This window comes from Alligator sinensis, unplaced genomic scaffold (genome assembly GCF_000455745.1).
Source record: "Alligator sinensis unplaced genomic scaffold, ASM45574v1 scaffold85_1, whole genome shotgun sequence".
In the NCBI taxonomy this organism is placed as follows: domain Eukaryota; kingdom Metazoa; phylum Chordata; order Crocodylia; family Alligatoridae; genus Alligator; species Alligator sinensis.
Genome location: NW_005841891.1, coordinates 486,194 through 502,676, shown reverse-complemented (window position 1 = coordinate 502,676; position 16,483 = coordinate 486,194). Strand labels below are relative to the sequence as shown.

The 16,483-nt window shown below is 40.8% G+C and overlaps 2 protein-coding genes across 2 annotated transcripts in view; one reads left to right on the top strand and one right to left on the bottom strand.

Annotated features, from left to right (window-relative positions):
- Positions 1 to 1,386, top strand: part of CINP (cyclin dependent kinase 2 interacting protein) — a 12,532-nt gene extending 11,146 nt beyond the window's left edge. The window contains exon 5 of the mRNA XM_006018062.1: positions 1,061 to 1,386. Within this exon, the coding sequence (XP_006018124.1) occupies positions 1,061 to 1,263 (203 nt within the window). The 3' untranslated portion in view covers positions 1,264 to 1,386. The remainder of the gene's footprint in view (positions 1 to 1,060) is intronic.
- A 1,913-nt stretch (positions 1,387 to 3,299) lies between these two features.
- ZNF839 (zinc finger protein 839) lies at positions 3,300 to 16,477 on the bottom strand. Its single transcript, XM_006018026.3, has 8 exons — positions 16,454 to 16,477; positions 13,719 to 14,645; positions 10,443 to 10,691; positions 9,542 to 9,634; positions 9,055 to 9,207; positions 7,335 to 7,472; positions 5,526 to 5,664; positions 3,300 to 4,702 (listed from the first exon to the last, which is right to left on the bottom strand). Exons 2-8 carry the CDS (start codon positions 14,604 to 14,606, stop codon positions 3,699 to 3,701), a joined length of 2,664 nt encoding a protein of 887 aa, XP_006018088.3. The 5' UTR covers positions 14,607 to 14,645; positions 16,454 to 16,477; the 3' UTR covers positions 3,300 to 3,698.
- Positions 16,478 to 16,483: the final 6 nt, after the last annotated feature.

Genomic DNA, 16,483 nt, shown 5'->3' with positions numbered 1-16,483 from the left:
GCCCCCCCCCCCCCCCACCACAGGCCCCAGCACAGGGCCACTGCCAGGCCGGAGCCGTCAGCAGCGTTGGTATGGGACCGGGGTCAGGGCTGGGGCCATGGACCTGTGCGGGACCCAGCCCCATCCCAGCACTGCCAAAGGGCCCAGCCACATGCTGCTGGTGGGCCCCAGCCCTGCGCAGGCCCAGCGCCAACTGGCACCACCACTGCCACAACCCCCAGGCCTGCACGGCCCCAGCCTCAGCCCAGTGCTGCCGGTGGCCCCATCCCAGCCTTAGCGACAGCCTAGCTGCAGCCCCAGCCCCGTGCTGCCGGAGGGCCCAGCCCAGTGCTGCCAGCAGGCCCTGGCCCCAGCTCCGCCCGCAGCCCTATGCTGCCCATGGCCAGGCTCTAGCCCCAGTCCCGTGTTGCCTGTGGGCCCCAGCCCGAAGCTGCTGAGTGGCCCTGGCCCCACAGCCCCAGCCCCTCACTGCCAGCGGGCCCCGGCCCCAATGGGCGCAGTACCAGCACCTGCCATCTTCCCAGAGCCCAGGGCAGGGAGACGGCCAGGGCCAGGGTGGGGAGGCAGCAGTTCTTTGCAGCCTCCCAGCTACAAAGGTTCATGGTAGCTGCTGATAGCCATGGAGCCTGGGCTACTCCCAGCACTAGTCTGGGAGGATGGAAGCCCTGCTGCAAGCAGCCCGGGCTCCGTGGCCATCAGCAGCTACCCAGAACCTGTTTTTCTGGCATGCCGGCACCCCGGGACCTTCCGAGGTAGGCATTATAGGTTTTTCGGCACTCCAGCCAAAAAATGTTGCCTACCCCTGGTCTAGGGGCTTTGCGGCCCCTGGCCACTCACAAGTTAGACAGTCCTGCCTCAATCCATAGACATGTTGTTAACTGTTATAAAGATCAGGGTATTTGACTTACACAGTAAAGAGGAGGAAGCTTGTATACTTTTAGCATCCAGCTTTTTTAAGAACAATTAGTATAGAACCAGTATTGATTTACTTACCTTTTCAGAGTTGCTGATGTGTTATATAATCAGAAGAGGCACATGTAACTTTTTCAATCCATTTCAGATGAGACTTCTTTCAAGCTCTCTGAGATGTACAAGGAGGAACTACAGCTAAAGCAGACAATTGTGCAAGAGATTGCTCATACTGCTGATGAGGATCTTATGATGGTGTATTTATCATCATGGTTGTACCAGCCCTACATTGAGAGCAGCAGCAAACTATTACTAGAAAGCATGTTGCTGGAAACAGGACACAGACCAATCTAGCATTTCAAATAAGATTTGCAAATCTTGTTTCTTGTGGAACAGCAACTGCAGCAGACCACAACATTCATTAAGTACATTATATTTTAATAGAAATTATTAAAATACTATTTTCCTCGAACTGCATTTACTTGTTTTGTTTGTTGTTTGCTTCGTTTTGCTTCCATATGAAGTGACAAACTTTCTACTTACACCCAGCACTGTCGTCACAGTCCTTTTTGATGATCACAAATACATTTTCCCTCAACATTCCAGGTAGTGCAGGCAAACACCTTTATTTGCATTTTACAAGTGGGGAAAGAAAGCATAGGCTTAAGTGACCTCCCCAGAGTCATGTAAGAAGACTGCAGTGGACTAGTGTCACGTGAGGCCTATACTGCTATCATAGTATAGCCCCCACAAATACTTTTAGATACTGTTTCTCATCCACTGTGGCCTTCCATTGACTTTACTAGCAGCAGGATCAGTCCCACAATAAAAAGGTAGCTATTGCTATAGTGAGCAAAGAAAGGAATCAAAGGAAGTCATCACTATCCAACTTATTCTAACTTCCCTCTAAACAAATACTACAATACCTATGTATGACTTTCTACTCCGTTCTATGATAAAAACTACAAGTCATGAAACTGCTGCACAGACTGTGGAGGTATTTATAAGTTTTCTTGGATCTTCTGCTTCTCTGGCAGCTACTTTAGCCTGACTAGCAGTAAAACAGAATCTTTTTCACACTTCCATGAGAAGCTGTGTACCAATTATGACAGCCCCTGCTAGAGTAAAACTATAATATAAAGGCCATTGTGCCAACTATGGAGGTTCATCTTGATGTTCCAAGTTTAGATTAGCTGTTCCTTCAATGAAGAATTGATGGAGAACGGGGGAAAGTTTTCATAGCAGGCTGGGTTTTCAGATGGGCACAGATATTTCATAGGAGCTGGAAAATCAGTTATGATACTTCATTCAGTTTTCTGCCATTCAGAATATCCCAGCATCCAGATCTGGATCTTCTAAACAATAAGTGAAGTGTCCGGATAGGATTCCAAAGCTACAGGCCAATTTAACAAGCTCTTCTAAACATCTGTCTTTTGCCATTTCTGTCTTACTTGGATGAATTCAACTTTAGCCTGATGTCTTTCACTCATAACTTTGCCTTGGTATTGAGAAAGCTGGATGTTGTTTACATTCCACTTAACCTTTTTCTTTTTTTAACTGTGTTACAGGCAATTAGCCCTCTTTGTTTTTTCAGCAGCCTCAGACAGGTGTTGAGATACACTGGAATAAACCATGAACAGACTTTTCTTATTCATTAGATCCACTAAACGCTAATTTAATTTCACTCCAGTCCCAAACCCTGAGAGGAACAGAGAGGATACTGACAGTGATTTCTGTTAGCCTCTTAGCACGCTTCAAAAATGGGATAAACACCATGTTGTAGTCAGGAGAACAACACACCACTATTAAAGATGATGAATAAAAAAGTGGTCCAGGGGACCATGCTCTGCTTTGTTAGCACAAACTATTTACTTAGTAGTGACAAAAGAGGCAGGATCCTGGGTGGCATGTTACACAAGGTTCTCTCCAGGGTTCTCTTTCCCCTCTGGAAAAAAGGAGAATTTGCTATCGCATTAAAATAACTCAGATAAGCAACCTCCAGCTGATCGTCCTACAGCGTAGGATGCTGCATGCAGCATAACAGTCAAAAGAAAATATGGCCTTTCTATTGTACTTTAAGAAAAAAATATTCAATATTTTTCAAGTGGTTAGTAGAAATTAGACATAGTTTCAGGGTTCTACAGTATTAAAATGCTCCTTTGACACTTTAAAAATCAAGGGAACTGAAGATTCTTCTGGGAAATTATGCCCTGACTTTCCAGTTTTGAAAATGAACATTTCCTTGGAATGCAGAAATATTAATTCTTTATGGAAGTTACCCTTTTTCACAGTTAAATTCACATGTACTTGTAAGTTACATCACCTTGAATATTTTTAAGTAACAGCAATTACAAAGCTACAAAACCTCTTGTAGTTAGAAAACACAACTCTTTTTAATATAGTTTTTATTTATCCCATATACAGGCTGCCAGCATATAGCACATCACTGTCAAGAACAGTGCAATATATTATACCATGTTTCTATTTGCCAGAGAGAAGAATAAGTATGTAACAAAAGAGAAATAGTGCAACAAAATCAGGGTCAACGTATTTCCACCCTCAGACACATATTAAGAGCAAATAGAATTAAAAAAAAAAATATTCCTTAGAATTTTTGGTTGTAATGTGGCTAATTTTATAACTTAAGTTTATATAAAAAGTACAGGTCATAGAAACAGTTTACAAATAAGTTAAATCTCAATTCCAGTATTCACATTAGAAAAATATACATTTGATAGAGTCTTTTCCAGAAGAAAGCATGTATAAATAGGATTCTTCTTTTTTTTAATTTATGGCTCCTCTTCACTATGTGAGAGCAAAATATCTTCACTTTGGCCATCTGCTTCCATTGCAAGTAGTGCTTCCACAGTTTCGAAAGGGACCCCATCAGGTGTACGAATGTGCATTGTGGTACCATCAGCATCGGTTACAATAACTATGCCTTCTGTCTGAGACAGAACAGCGGTACCTGGATGGGACAATATAAGCCCATCTGAAGTCTGAATAAAGATCTGTTCATGTCCCTGAGACAAAAATTCATGGCTCTCATCAGTAATCTCAAAGGCTACAGTTTCGCTTACAGTAACCACATTCTCTAGCTCATGTGGTCCAGTATGCTGTTCTTCTATCTCACAAGAGAATTCATCTACATTTTTTAATGGACTTCCATGATTCACCTGGGTGGCTATGGAGGATTCCTGTACAGGACTGTCATGTGGTTCAGTCTGAGTCCTGCATGGATGGTCTATTGGCACAATACTAGTTGAAAAAACTTTTTCAAGGTGCTGCATCTGTTCAGCTATATTAGTATCATTAAGTTGTTGGGAATGTTTGTTAGTCATGCCATAATTCTGGATTTCTTCTTCTTGCTGAAGTTTTTGGAATTTTCCGTTATAATCATTTTGTTCACTCACTGACAAGTTAGAACTCTGACTGTCCATCACAATGTCTGATAACATGGAACTACAAAATTCAGAACTTGTCAGTCTGCCTCCAGCACTCTCATTTATAAACTGTGCTTCAACAAATTCCTCTGGTGAATGATCTGTCACAACAGGCAGCAAGGCTTCAGTGTGTGGTGGAGATACATTACCTGTACTGTTCGGTCCCTGTGTGCTTACAGGTTGGGGGTACTCCATCCTCATTTCCATAGACTGAGGGAGGACATGTGAACTTGCAGAGACAGATCTAGTTTCTAAATCAGCAAACGATTCATGTAATGCAAGTCCAACTGTGCAATGAGTAATACCTCTGTCCTCAGAGTGTACAGTCTCTCCATTTAGTGGATTAAAACCTTAACAGTTGAAAGAAAACAGAACATATTGTGCATTGATCAGATTTTAGACTCACAAAATCCATTTTCAAAAAAATAATCTTGTAAAGATGCTAACCAATTTTCCCTTTCCTCCAGGCATGTTGATGGTTTTTCAAACACGTGGGAAATAGCATAAAACAGTGCAAAAATGTATTAAAAATTACAAATGCCATTCTTTTGGGAGGTGGAGGGGCCTGGTGGAGAAGGAGGGGACCTCTAGATGTAGCATCACGGTTTTATACCATATGTCCTTAGGTTACAGAGAAGATGATTTTTCCTTCCTGCCTACCCTGAAATAGTTCTAGATCAAAGTTAAACTGGTTTCTTTCTGTGACCCCTGTAATTCTCATTACCATTTGTTAGTTTGCAGCTCTGAAATGACTAGAACTTAGTAAAGAAACCGTGTGTGTGTGTGTGTGTGTGTGTGTGCGCGCGCGCGCTCACCCAAATTTAACCAAATTCCCCTCTTCAGATTTAACAGGAATACACACTTGTTTTTGTGCAACAGAAAATCTAATGTAAAGAAAATAAGATCAGCAGCAAGAATTCTGTACCATCAACAAAGGAACAGCTACATAAGACCAGAGAGAACACAAAAGTGTATATCCCATACAACTCTTATCTGCACTCCCACCAACCCTCCACCTTTCCAGCTGAACAGTTATTACTCAACAACCTAAAAAAAAAGCATGCAAAACTAAAAGTTAAGGCAGCATATCATGGGCAAGAGGTGCAAGATAAAGGAATTAGTTCAGTTCCACAAAGAACAGACAGTGCTGGCAAGTTAGAAGGAAAACAATACCATCTTTTATAGTCAGTGTCTTCAAGCTCCCACTCTTCTGCTTTACTCCATTTTGATTAGCATAAACATCATTCATATTCCCTGATGGGTCTTCTACTTTGGTCTTCTTGGCTGATGGCAACAGTTCCCCACCTGAATTCTGTCAACATACGAACTAGTTAATTTGATGTTACTTACAAATATGGACAAACTGACATTTTTCCAGTATGAACTCTGGGACAAACATCATAATGAATTGTCACCTACAACATACTAGGATTCTGCTACAAAGGAAGTTATGAAAGAAAATTCTTAACATAAGGTGGTACATTTTCCATTTTTTTAAATTTATTTTTAATTAGTTTTGGCATCTGTTTTCATGAAGCAAAAGTAATTACTAAAGGTCTCCTCTCAGAGGAACCTTACTGGCAAGATTATGGATGGGATCATCTAGGAAGGGTACCTCCTGCTCCTCTCCAGCTTCAGGACAGGGAGTTTACAGCCCTTTACTGAGCAGTTCAGATAGGGATTGGAAAACTGACCAGTACCAAATTTAAACACAGACAGAAAAAACAGAAGGAGCTACCCTTAGTACCAAAGACAGTTCTGGACTGAGGTTTGAAGGTGAGGAGAAATAGATGCTACCATCAGAGGGAGAAAGGAAACCTCTCTACTACAGCTACAGACAACAGATCAAGTAGGCTTTTGAAAAGATGAGACTAGCCAAAGGGCTGGTTACATGCACCTCTGTTAGCCACTAAGTCAGCTGATGCATCTACCTCTCCCCATAACTTGAATTGGCTAACCAGTCTTCTACAACAAAGATACTAGAACCTGAAGTCCCCAAACCCCAATATCCACTTGGCAGAGCCCTTCTCCACTGCAGGAGGATACAACATGGAAACCTGCAAGATCCTGACCAGACCATACCCTTCAGCAGTGAGAGTTTCTTATCCATGTTAGTCTGAAGTCAGGCAGAAGGCAATGTAGGGTGGCACCTTAGAGACTAATTTATTCAGAGAGGCATGGGCTTTTATAGGCAACATCTTATTTAGTCAAGGCTTGCAAAGAGCAGGAGCACTAAACAGAAAAGATTAAATACAAAAGATAGGGCGAAAAGGAGGAAAGAATGAATGGACACTGATCTGACCTCAATTCCAGAAAGACACCAAAAGCCCATGGCAGAACACCTGAATCTCCCTGTACTACCACCACTGACCTCAGAGTAGCTGTCTTTAAAGTTTAGTTTAAGAACAGACTTTAATGCAAAACTGCAGAACAAGAAATCATCCACTGACTGGACTGTGTTATGTATGGTCTAAACAGAGACTCTAGAGTCTTTTTCCTTACCTAGAGTAGATTTTTTGTTTAATGCTTATGTCCCTCAATAGGTTAGCTGCTGTTTATCTTCCAATCTCAATGCAACTCTCTCAGCAGTGCCCCTTTCCCCCATCCTTTGCATTTAAAATTATTTTATTCTATTTAATACCCCTGTCCTCTGGAAGTCCATTCATTGCATCTGAGAAGTAGGCTGTCCCTTATGAAAACTTATGTATTTCTGAGTAAGTTAAGTCTCTAAGATGCCACCTTGTCCTGCCTTAAACAGTGAGTGAGGGGAGACACAACAAAGCTCTGACATACTCTGATGTCTTTTAAATAGGACTAAGTTGGAGCATATTTAAGTATTTACAAACTCAAAACAGAGTTGCTTATGGGACATCCCTTTAAAGAGTCCAAAGGTCGTTACGTGGCTTTAACTATTAGTATATTTTAAATCAGTTTTAATGTGTAGGTTTTAATTTACATATTAATGTCACAAATATTCCATACCTCAATTACTCTTTTTTGTCCCACTATTTCAGCAGGCACTTGCTCAGCCACTGTTTTAATAGTACATTGTTGGGAAGAATCTGCAGCTTGTGTTTGCTTTTCAAGAATTTTTTCTGTAATTCCTAGTGACTCAGCAACCTATAAAACAATTATAATTAAATGTGATTTTTCAAATTTTCAGTATTTCTATATTTAGTTATGTTCCTAAAACCAGTCTAGAAAGATGTGCATACTGGGATGCAGTCTATCAGTCAAACTGATAGGTATGGGTATAAATATATTACACCACAGCCACTCCTACAACTAGCCTCCATGTCAACAAATTATAACCTATATAACGGCTATCAGTGAATGAAAAATAGATTGTTAAGAACACTGTCAAGGCTATTTCATGATTTAATACAAGACAGGGAGAATTCTTTATCCATACATCTCTTAGTTGCTGGGGACTAAGTGTGTTCTCTTACCAAGTTTCACTCTATTTAGTGAATACATTGATTTGTCACTATAGGGTTTCCCATTACGGTTTATTTTTGTTAAAACAGCATGACAACATGCATTTGAAAAGTAAGTTGGTGCCTACCAACTTTGAAAATATCCCCTTTAAATTGGTACAATTTAATTTCTCCATAGAAGAAACATCCCTGTTGACCATAAGAGATGGAGTCAGATGAACACACACAATAACAACACAAGGCAAACTTCTGGTATACACTTCAAATATATCATAAGTTATTCTGAAAAACAGATAAATATTCACTTAGTGCTAAAAACTGCATAATGAATTATATTCTTCTGTAGAATTACTCTATTTGTAAAAATATGTTCCTCTTCTCTCCCTCCCCTGGGCTTTCCAGTATGTTCACTGTCATATCTGCATCTCATTTCAAACCATAAGCTTCTGGGTGGAGAGTCTTGCACCTTATGGAGCACTCAGAATATCTGCACTTAAAATGTTTCGCTGGCAGTAATGTGTTACAAACTGTGCAATTCACTGCTGAAAACTGAACAGCATGCTAAACCAAGCAATATGTATTAGTCATCCAGCCATTTCATTCCAAGCTGCAGGATCAAATATTAGAGATGGCCATGTTTGAATTTCTCTAACCAAGTGTACATTATGATCTGTATAAAGATTCATTAAAATTTGTAAGAGCTGTTGAAGTGGTCTTTATTAAGTGTTTTTTATATTAAAGAGTTCACCAAATTTCATAATTTAGTGAAAACTTTCATCTAAATCTCCATGTACCTGGTCAATTGCTGGGAGCTGGGAAACTCAGTAATGTTTACTGGAAACAAGCATTAGGGGGCCTTTCCCATCTCTGGCAGACAGAGGGGGACTTATTTTACTAATCGAGATAAACGCCTCACACCACGGCCATTTCTTTTCTAAACAAACACAGAACAGGATTCTGTTAGTGCTACTATCTAAGAACCATGCTTAGCAATACAATGTTTTGAATTTAAGCTGTTTATGTTCACGTATAAGCTGAGACTGTAGTTTACTCAAATACTTCTGATTACTGAGTGAAGTGTTACTTCAGGTGTTCAGTTATTTATTTTTCAGTATGCACATATCTCCATTTTTTTATATTTAAAAAAAAAAATCAGTGTTCTGTTCAAGCATCACCATTTAGGCTATAGTGTTTTAGTGAAGAACAAGCCAGATGTAGAACACAGCTGAACAGATAAAGCAATTCCAAAATGTGTCTTTTATTACCTTGGGATTTTTTATTTCAATAGGCTGCTGGGAACTCAGAAAATCAGAACTACAGAGATGGTCCTGAGCCATTTTCTTTATCATATTATGTAACTCTTCAAATTCCTTGTACACATCTGGGAAAAACGCTCTTGCTGGGCAACCGTTTTCAACCTAAATAAAAATAAGCAAAATAAGATGAATTAAACTAATAAATAAAATACATTATTAATTCATTTTGTCCAACCAACATTTTCTTCATTCTAATTTTGCTAACTTTGGGGACCACACAAGTAGAGAAAGGACTCTGACGCCTCCAGAAATACTGCCGAAGAAACAGCTGCAACAAGTAAGATTTTTAAATTGAGAGAGCTATCAGCCTTTAGAGTTCACCCTTGGAATCCCATTAAGTACTGACTCTTCACTTGACCATGAAACTCTCAAAAAGCAGCATCCAACATGTTTAAAGAAATAAATAATTGTACATGATAAAGAAAAAAAACCTCACCTTCATCAATAAAAATTCATACACAGTCACAAATTCTGCAAGGCGTGGCAGTGCCAGCTCTATTAAGTCTTCGTTGTCACATTGTTGGATTATCTGTTAAGAACCAGAATAACTTCTTTAGGAAGAGGGTCTACAGAAGCTAAGCAGCTTGTAAATCATAACGTGATGCCTCTGTTCTCTACAGTAAGATACAGGAGGGGTAGGAAAAATAGTTGGATGATGAATGCAAGTGTTTTATTATGAGGCCATAAAGCTGAGTGTAAATCTCCAGTTCCTGTAAAGCAGTCTTTATAAGAAACACCACTTGTCAGCAATCAATTCACTGCCCCTTACAAGATCAATAAAATTAAGTAACTTTAGGAATAAATATAAACATTAAAAATAAAAGAGTTGACTGCCAAAGTTTAGAGCAGTTGTAAAGGGTCTTGTCTACTTTGTTCAAACTTGCAGCTAATGCTCAGTGTCTGAGCAAGTCTGTAATAATATCAAGTCTAAAAAGAAAGAAAAGTAAACCTTAGCAATTAAAACTATGCAACTACAAATAAAACTTCAAAACATAATGCACAAGAAATTAAAATGAATTTAAGGTTGTTCAAGTTTACTCACTTCTGGCTGGGCATATTTTTAATAATCATATACATGGTGACAGTGGCTCCAGTAATTTTTTCCCCTCAAGAACAAGACTACCAAGAACACTCCAATACTAAGAAGCCACTTGTGCCAAATGTCAATGCCTTTTATAAACTTGATCCATAAGTTTGGATTAAACGTCAATTAAAACATTTCCAAAAAGCCAAACACACAGCAACATCTTGAAAACTATTCTTGCCAAAAACAAAGTCAGCTTAGAAGCAGGTGGACAAATTGATACATATGAAGCAACTGCAAAAGAGAACCCTACCTCTTTTAACCTAGCTTTTCTTCTAAATACATGGTCTGTCGACACATTATTAAGCGACTTTGAAGGGGACCGACCAGATCTACTAAGTCTTCCTGAACACCTTGATCTTCCAGCCATCCTTGGCCGGCCACGTCTTTTAGGCCGCCTGGGTCTTCCAGGTCCTTTCTGCATTCCAGGTCCCCGGTGTACTAATCCAGACTCAGTTTGCTGTGTTGCCAACAAGTGTTTGTCTTCAGAAGATTTGCCAGTCTTAACAAAGGCAAAACAAGAGTAGTTAAACCTTTTCTCCTTTCTCCAAAGTATCTAGTGAAATTATTAAGCCTCACATTAGTCTCATTTACTATACAATTTCAGTACTGTTAGATACATGCATAGGTACTGGGTAAAATCAGAGAGGCTAGAAATACAGCTGCTTCTGTAAGATCCACCCACCATAACTTTTTTAAATTATGAAACAAAATGGTTATAGATGATTTTGCTTCAAACTAACAGTTAGATACACTAGGCAAAAATCTCTGGTTGCCATCATAAATACTCTTATAAGAAGACAAGGACCACTCAGCAACATTAAGATCTGGCATAACAGACTCACTATAGATGCAATACTAGATAATCAGAAATGATAACAAAGATTAGGGACAGATGTACAAGCTTGTTGAACTAGTTTAAAAGCTGTCTGGAATGGTTCAAAAGTACATCTGTAAAATCTAGTACTCTTTTGAAGTGGGTCAACGTTATGTGTCCAAGCATCCTACACTGTATTGCTCTTCAGATCCTCATCCTCACTGTTGTAACTGGCCTCTGGTACACAGATAGAACACTACTGCATGTCCCCCTCTCTCCCCTTTTTTGTTTTCACTTTCTAGTCAATGAGCTCCCTTGCACTGCCTGGTCAATAAAAGCTTGCTCTCACTCCCTATTACACCAAGGCTCTTCGTCATGCCTCCTTCCTCCCTCCCTGCCCCCCAGCCGCTGGGAACCCAAAAACTTGGATCCAAGCACTCCCTTCCTCCTGGGCACCACAAGCCAGGCAAGAATAATGCAGAGTTGGTCAAGCAAAAGCTACTGAACTTATGCGTAGAAGAGAAGTGAAAACACCCCCTAGGATCCCTAAAGTATGGGTGCAAGAACTACCCACCCCAGCCCTTCCTCACTCACTCACTGAGACATGCTGTACTGTGTATTCACTTCTACCTGTGGTTGTTGGAGTCACAGCACTTCAACATCTAAAAGGCAACCATTCCAGTGGGAATGCTAGAACACTATACTTGTACCCACACACTGCCCTATGACCACTGCGAACCAGTATTACACAATCAGTGACATTTTGGAACAGTTCAAGTGTTACGTGTCTCCACACCCAAACTAACTTAGACAGTAAATCAAAGAAACAGAAACACTCATTCACTGTTCCAGATGCCTATCAGCAGCCTTCCCCAAAAATGCTTCAGTAAGTGGACAGTCCACATAGTCTTCAAGTTTACAATACCCTGAATCTTACATTTCTCAATTTTTAAATGTTACTGAGGTCACAATGCAAATGGAAAAATCAGCTGCACTAGCAGAAACAGACAACCTGAGTGCAGGAATTCAAGAAGAGCCATTATCCTAAATGAAGTTACAAGGACTCCTAAATACACAACACATTCATGGACAGCTAGCAAAACAGAGTCCAAGGATCGCTCAATGAAAGCCATTTTATTTTAGCTAGTATAAGAGAAATAATGCAAGTGAAGTGAGTGTCCCAAAGATTTAGATTTTTATAAAATGATAGATCAAAGTACAGTAGTTTAAACTTTCTTTTAATGCATTTCAACCTTTATTTTCAATAACTCCTGATATGCCAATGAACATGGCCTTCCCAAATTGTTGGCAGTTTTATTCAGAGGATAGAGAAAAGGTACCAAATTAATTTTAGTTGACTGAGTTTTAGTTTGAAGCACGGACCATTGCTGCCACCCCTCTTATCTACCTGCAGTGTTAATAAAAGTACTGTTTTGTGGCCCAAAGATGTCATCAACAAGTGCAAAGTCCTGCACTTAGGACAGAACAATCCCATGCACCAGAACTGGTTGGGGGCCTGACTGGCTGGGCAGCAGCTCTGCAGAAAAGGACCTGAGGGTTACAGTGGACAATAAGCTGAATATGAGCCAGCAGTGTGCCCTTGTTGCCAAGGCGGCTAACAGCATACTGGACTGCATTGGTAGCTGTGTTGCCAGGAGGTCCAGGGAAGTGATTCTTCCTCTCTATTCAGCACTGGTGAGGCCACATCTGGGGTACTGTGTTCTGTCTTAGGTCCCCCACTACCGAAAGGATGTGGACAAACTGGAGTCCACCAGAGGGCAAAAAAAATGGTGAGGGGGCTGGGGGACATATGAGGAGAGGCTGAGGGAATTGGGTTTATTTAGTCTAGAGAAGAGGAGACTAAGAGGAGACTTAATAGCGGCCTTCAATTACCTGAAGCGGCGTTCAAAAGAGGATGGAGCTGGACTGTTCTCAGTGGTGACAGATGACAGAAAAAGAAGCAACAGTCTCAAGTTGCAACAAGGGAAGTTTAGGTTAGAGATCAGGAAGAATTTTCTCACTAGGAGGGGAGTAAAACACTGGAATAGGTTACCCAGAGAGGTGAGGGACGGTCCATCCTTGGAGGCTTTCAAAACCCGGCCAGAAAAAGCTTTGGCTGGGATAATCTAGTTGGGGCTGGTCCTGCTTTGAGCAGGGGGTTGGACTAGATGATCTCCTATGGTCCCTTCCAACCCTAACTTTCTATGATTCAATGATTCATCTCGATAGCATCTCAAGTGTTCAAAAATAAGTCCATTTGTAGAATATAAATTGGGAAGTTAAGAGGGGCAAGTTTGTGTGGCTCATTGTCTACACAAATATATGGGGACAAAAAATTAGCACTATAATGGTCAAATCAAAAACTCTGCAGATTTTACAGCAAAACGTAACTCAAAAAATTATCTTCATTTATTTTGAAGTCTCCATCACCAGAGTATTTTAACTGCTGCACAGATTAACTAAATCTATATAACACTTCATGTAGATTTTGTTCTTTTTTTCCCCGTTCCCCAGTTCCAGAAACTGGTTTTTACCATTACCTTTGTGCATCTAAGGCTGACAGTGTTCTTAGTTTTGAAAGCAGTATCAACACACAAATAAAAATGTAACAAGTACCATATCATGGTTCTAAAACTGCAACTTATCTGGATATAAAATTGTAACTATACTGTTTATGAAATGGAGTATAACCCAGAAAAAGTACTCCTTTACCTGTTGTTCACCCTGTGAGGAAGCAGTTTCTTCAAAACCACTGGCTAGTGCATTTTCATTATTTAAAGTGACAGTAATTGGTTCTGAGAGCATCGGACTCACACTTTCATCTTCTTTTCCTCCAGCATTCTCCACAAACACAAACACACTTCCATTAGTCTTATTCAAAGGTAGTTTTTGCTGTGAAGACTCCAGTTGTCCATGACCTGGATTAAGTTTATAATGTCGCGCTAATCCTCCCTTTCCTATATATGATTTCTCACAAATCTGACATTTAAACTTTTTGGGTTTCAGATTATAATTTGAAACACTGAACAAAGCATCCATTCCTTCTGCCTTTCCCTCTTCATCTTCTTCAACACTTAGTTCAGAATAGTCATCGGAATCAGACTGATGACCATCAGCTAAATCCTCCATTTTAATGAATTTGTAATCTTTAGCTTTATATTTTGGAGGCCGTGAAATTCTCCCAGAACGTGTTTTCACTTTCAAAGATTTTTTTAGCTTTAGTTCTTTTTTTTCCTTTTTTTCGAGGCTTGAAATTGGAGTATTTGCTGAACTGGCTGCAACCAAAGAAACATTTGGGGAGCCTGTAGTAGCACATGTAGTTTTTTGTCCATTTAGTGTCTTGCATGTAGGAATCTTATTCCCAGACTCTGATCCATGACGGTGTAAAGGTCCCTGCACAAGTAGCTGAACTGGAGAATCAGAATTTTGCAAGAACAACTGTTGCTGTTCAGTTCCTGTACCAGGCTGTATCCTAATGATCTGGGGATTGATAATGCTGAGTCCTGATATATTGGAATCCCTACTGTCCAGCTGACTCAGTGTTACAGCATTAGACTGGATTGGTGCCAGAGATGGTGCTGGCCTTTCATTTTCCTTCATCTGCCCCGGTTGTAGTTGAACACATATGGCTTCTAATTCCTTTGGGAAGGAAAAAAGTTGTATTTTTTAGATCTTTGTTCATCTGATCTTAGAATGAAACATAAAGAAACTAGATGTCATTGTTCCTACAATCTTCAAGACACAGATTTCCTTCCGTCCAGCTACTGCATCTCCACATACAAGGAGTATTTGGGGTTTTTTGCTTAAGCAGTGAGAAGAAATAAAAATAAAGAGGTTTTCTTTTTTAACATCCAACAACCATCAGTGCAGTTAAAAAGGAAAAAACAAACAGGTGACTTTTGTAAACGGATCTGTCTGGCAAGAGCACCAATAAAGCCAACAGGGTAATCTCAGTAGATTCAACTGCATATTCTAGCTTTAGGTTGTGAAACTGTAGTTTGACAAATGCTTAGCTGGATTATATCCTTAAAAAGGATGCACACTGTTATGTGCATCTAGATAAATCAGCATTTCTTAAATAAGAGCTAGCCTTTAATTGTTATTCTTTCTCCTCCTCCCCATGTGACAAGAACAGTTTAAAATTAAGAATGAGAAAAAAAGGAAACTTAAGTAGAGATGGAAGGAGATAAAAGGAGTTCACAAGTGGAAGACAAGAAGTTGTTTATACCTTATGGAATCTTTAAAATACAGCATTTATTAGAATGTGTATTTGCCTTTGTACTTAACCTACAAAATTTAATGTACTAGAGCTGTCATGGAGGGGAGATGCACTAGGTTAGGCTAAAAACACACTTGCAAGCACAAAAATATACTTTGCTGGATCAAAACTGAAATGCACAGTTCTCTACTTGGACTGAAATGTACTCCATAGAGTGCACACATTGCAAACTTAATTGCTGCTATTTCTGTCAAAATATTTACACACACTAGTCTTCAAAGAGAAAGTTCTGTCTAGCCTCTCAAGTTGCCGACTTCAGGTGCTTTTACTAGAGCACTAGTAGAGAATGCACAAACAGAAATTTCCCCTTAAAAAAAAAACAACCTCTTCAAAAATGTACACCGTGTCTTAATATAAACACAACTGATGACTCATTTTCTAGTTACTTTTGACCAGAGACCAAACAAGGAAAACTTTAGCCTGACAGCAGGTATTCAAGAAGTTTAAATGTCATTTGAAGAGCTATAATAGACGTGACTCTGAAACTTGACACAGAAATGCCATTTAAGAATTATTCCATTAGATTAATGGCCTACCGTGGACTTGGAAGCCTGATAGCACAGACGGCCATTTAACTGCCGTCAACTAGCCCAACACAGCTTGGAAGAACAGCTGTACCGATTTTACCTAGCCCTAACATCGCTTCTGCCACAGGCGGCTGTCCCGTCTATACCCGAGCACACTGCCTCCAGGCGGCTGCGAGGATGAGGGAGGCGGTAGGAAGGAGATCAGGAGCTGGCGGCCGACCAGGGAGCCACCAGCAGGAGCTGACAGGACACCCCCAGCCCCACGCTTCACCGCCAGGGCAGAGCCTCATACTCGCTTTAGTGCCACTGAGCTGTGGCGGTGGCTCTCGACCTTGTTGGCTCTGCTCCCCCTTGGGAAATGCCAGCTCTTCGCTTTCATGTTTTCCTTGAGCGCAAAAGAAATAAAAGAACCACTTTGCTAGGGCAGCGGACCCCAACCCTTTTGCTCCAGGGACCAGACGGGTGGTGCCAGGTCCATCCACAGGCCTGGCAGGCACAGCCTGAGCCCGTCCCACTGCCCCGGGGGAGCCACCTGGCTCGGATCCGGACAGCCTGTGCTGGGGCCGAACCCGATGCAGGGGGAGGAGGGCTCCCAGGACGGGGCTGGGGGTCCCCCCACTGCAGGGCGCCGGGGGCTGTACCTGGCGCGGGAGGAGCCGGGGGGCGGCGGC

Excerpts from the sequence above, each read along its gene's own strand:
- ZNF839 (XM_006018026.3), bottom strand. The coding sequence starts at position 14,606 with ATGAAGGAAAATGAAAGGCCAGCACCATCTCTGGCACCAATCCAGTCT. Across the intron at positions 10,692-13,718 it reads CCTCACAGGGTGAACAACAG|ACTGGCAAATCTTCTGAAGA; the intron begins GTAAAGGAGTAC and ends GCCTTTGTTAAG. Across the intron at positions 9,208-9,541 it reads ATGAATTTTTATTGATGAAG|GTTGAAAACGGTTGCCCAGC; the intron begins GTGAGGTTTTTT and ends ATTTTTATTTAG.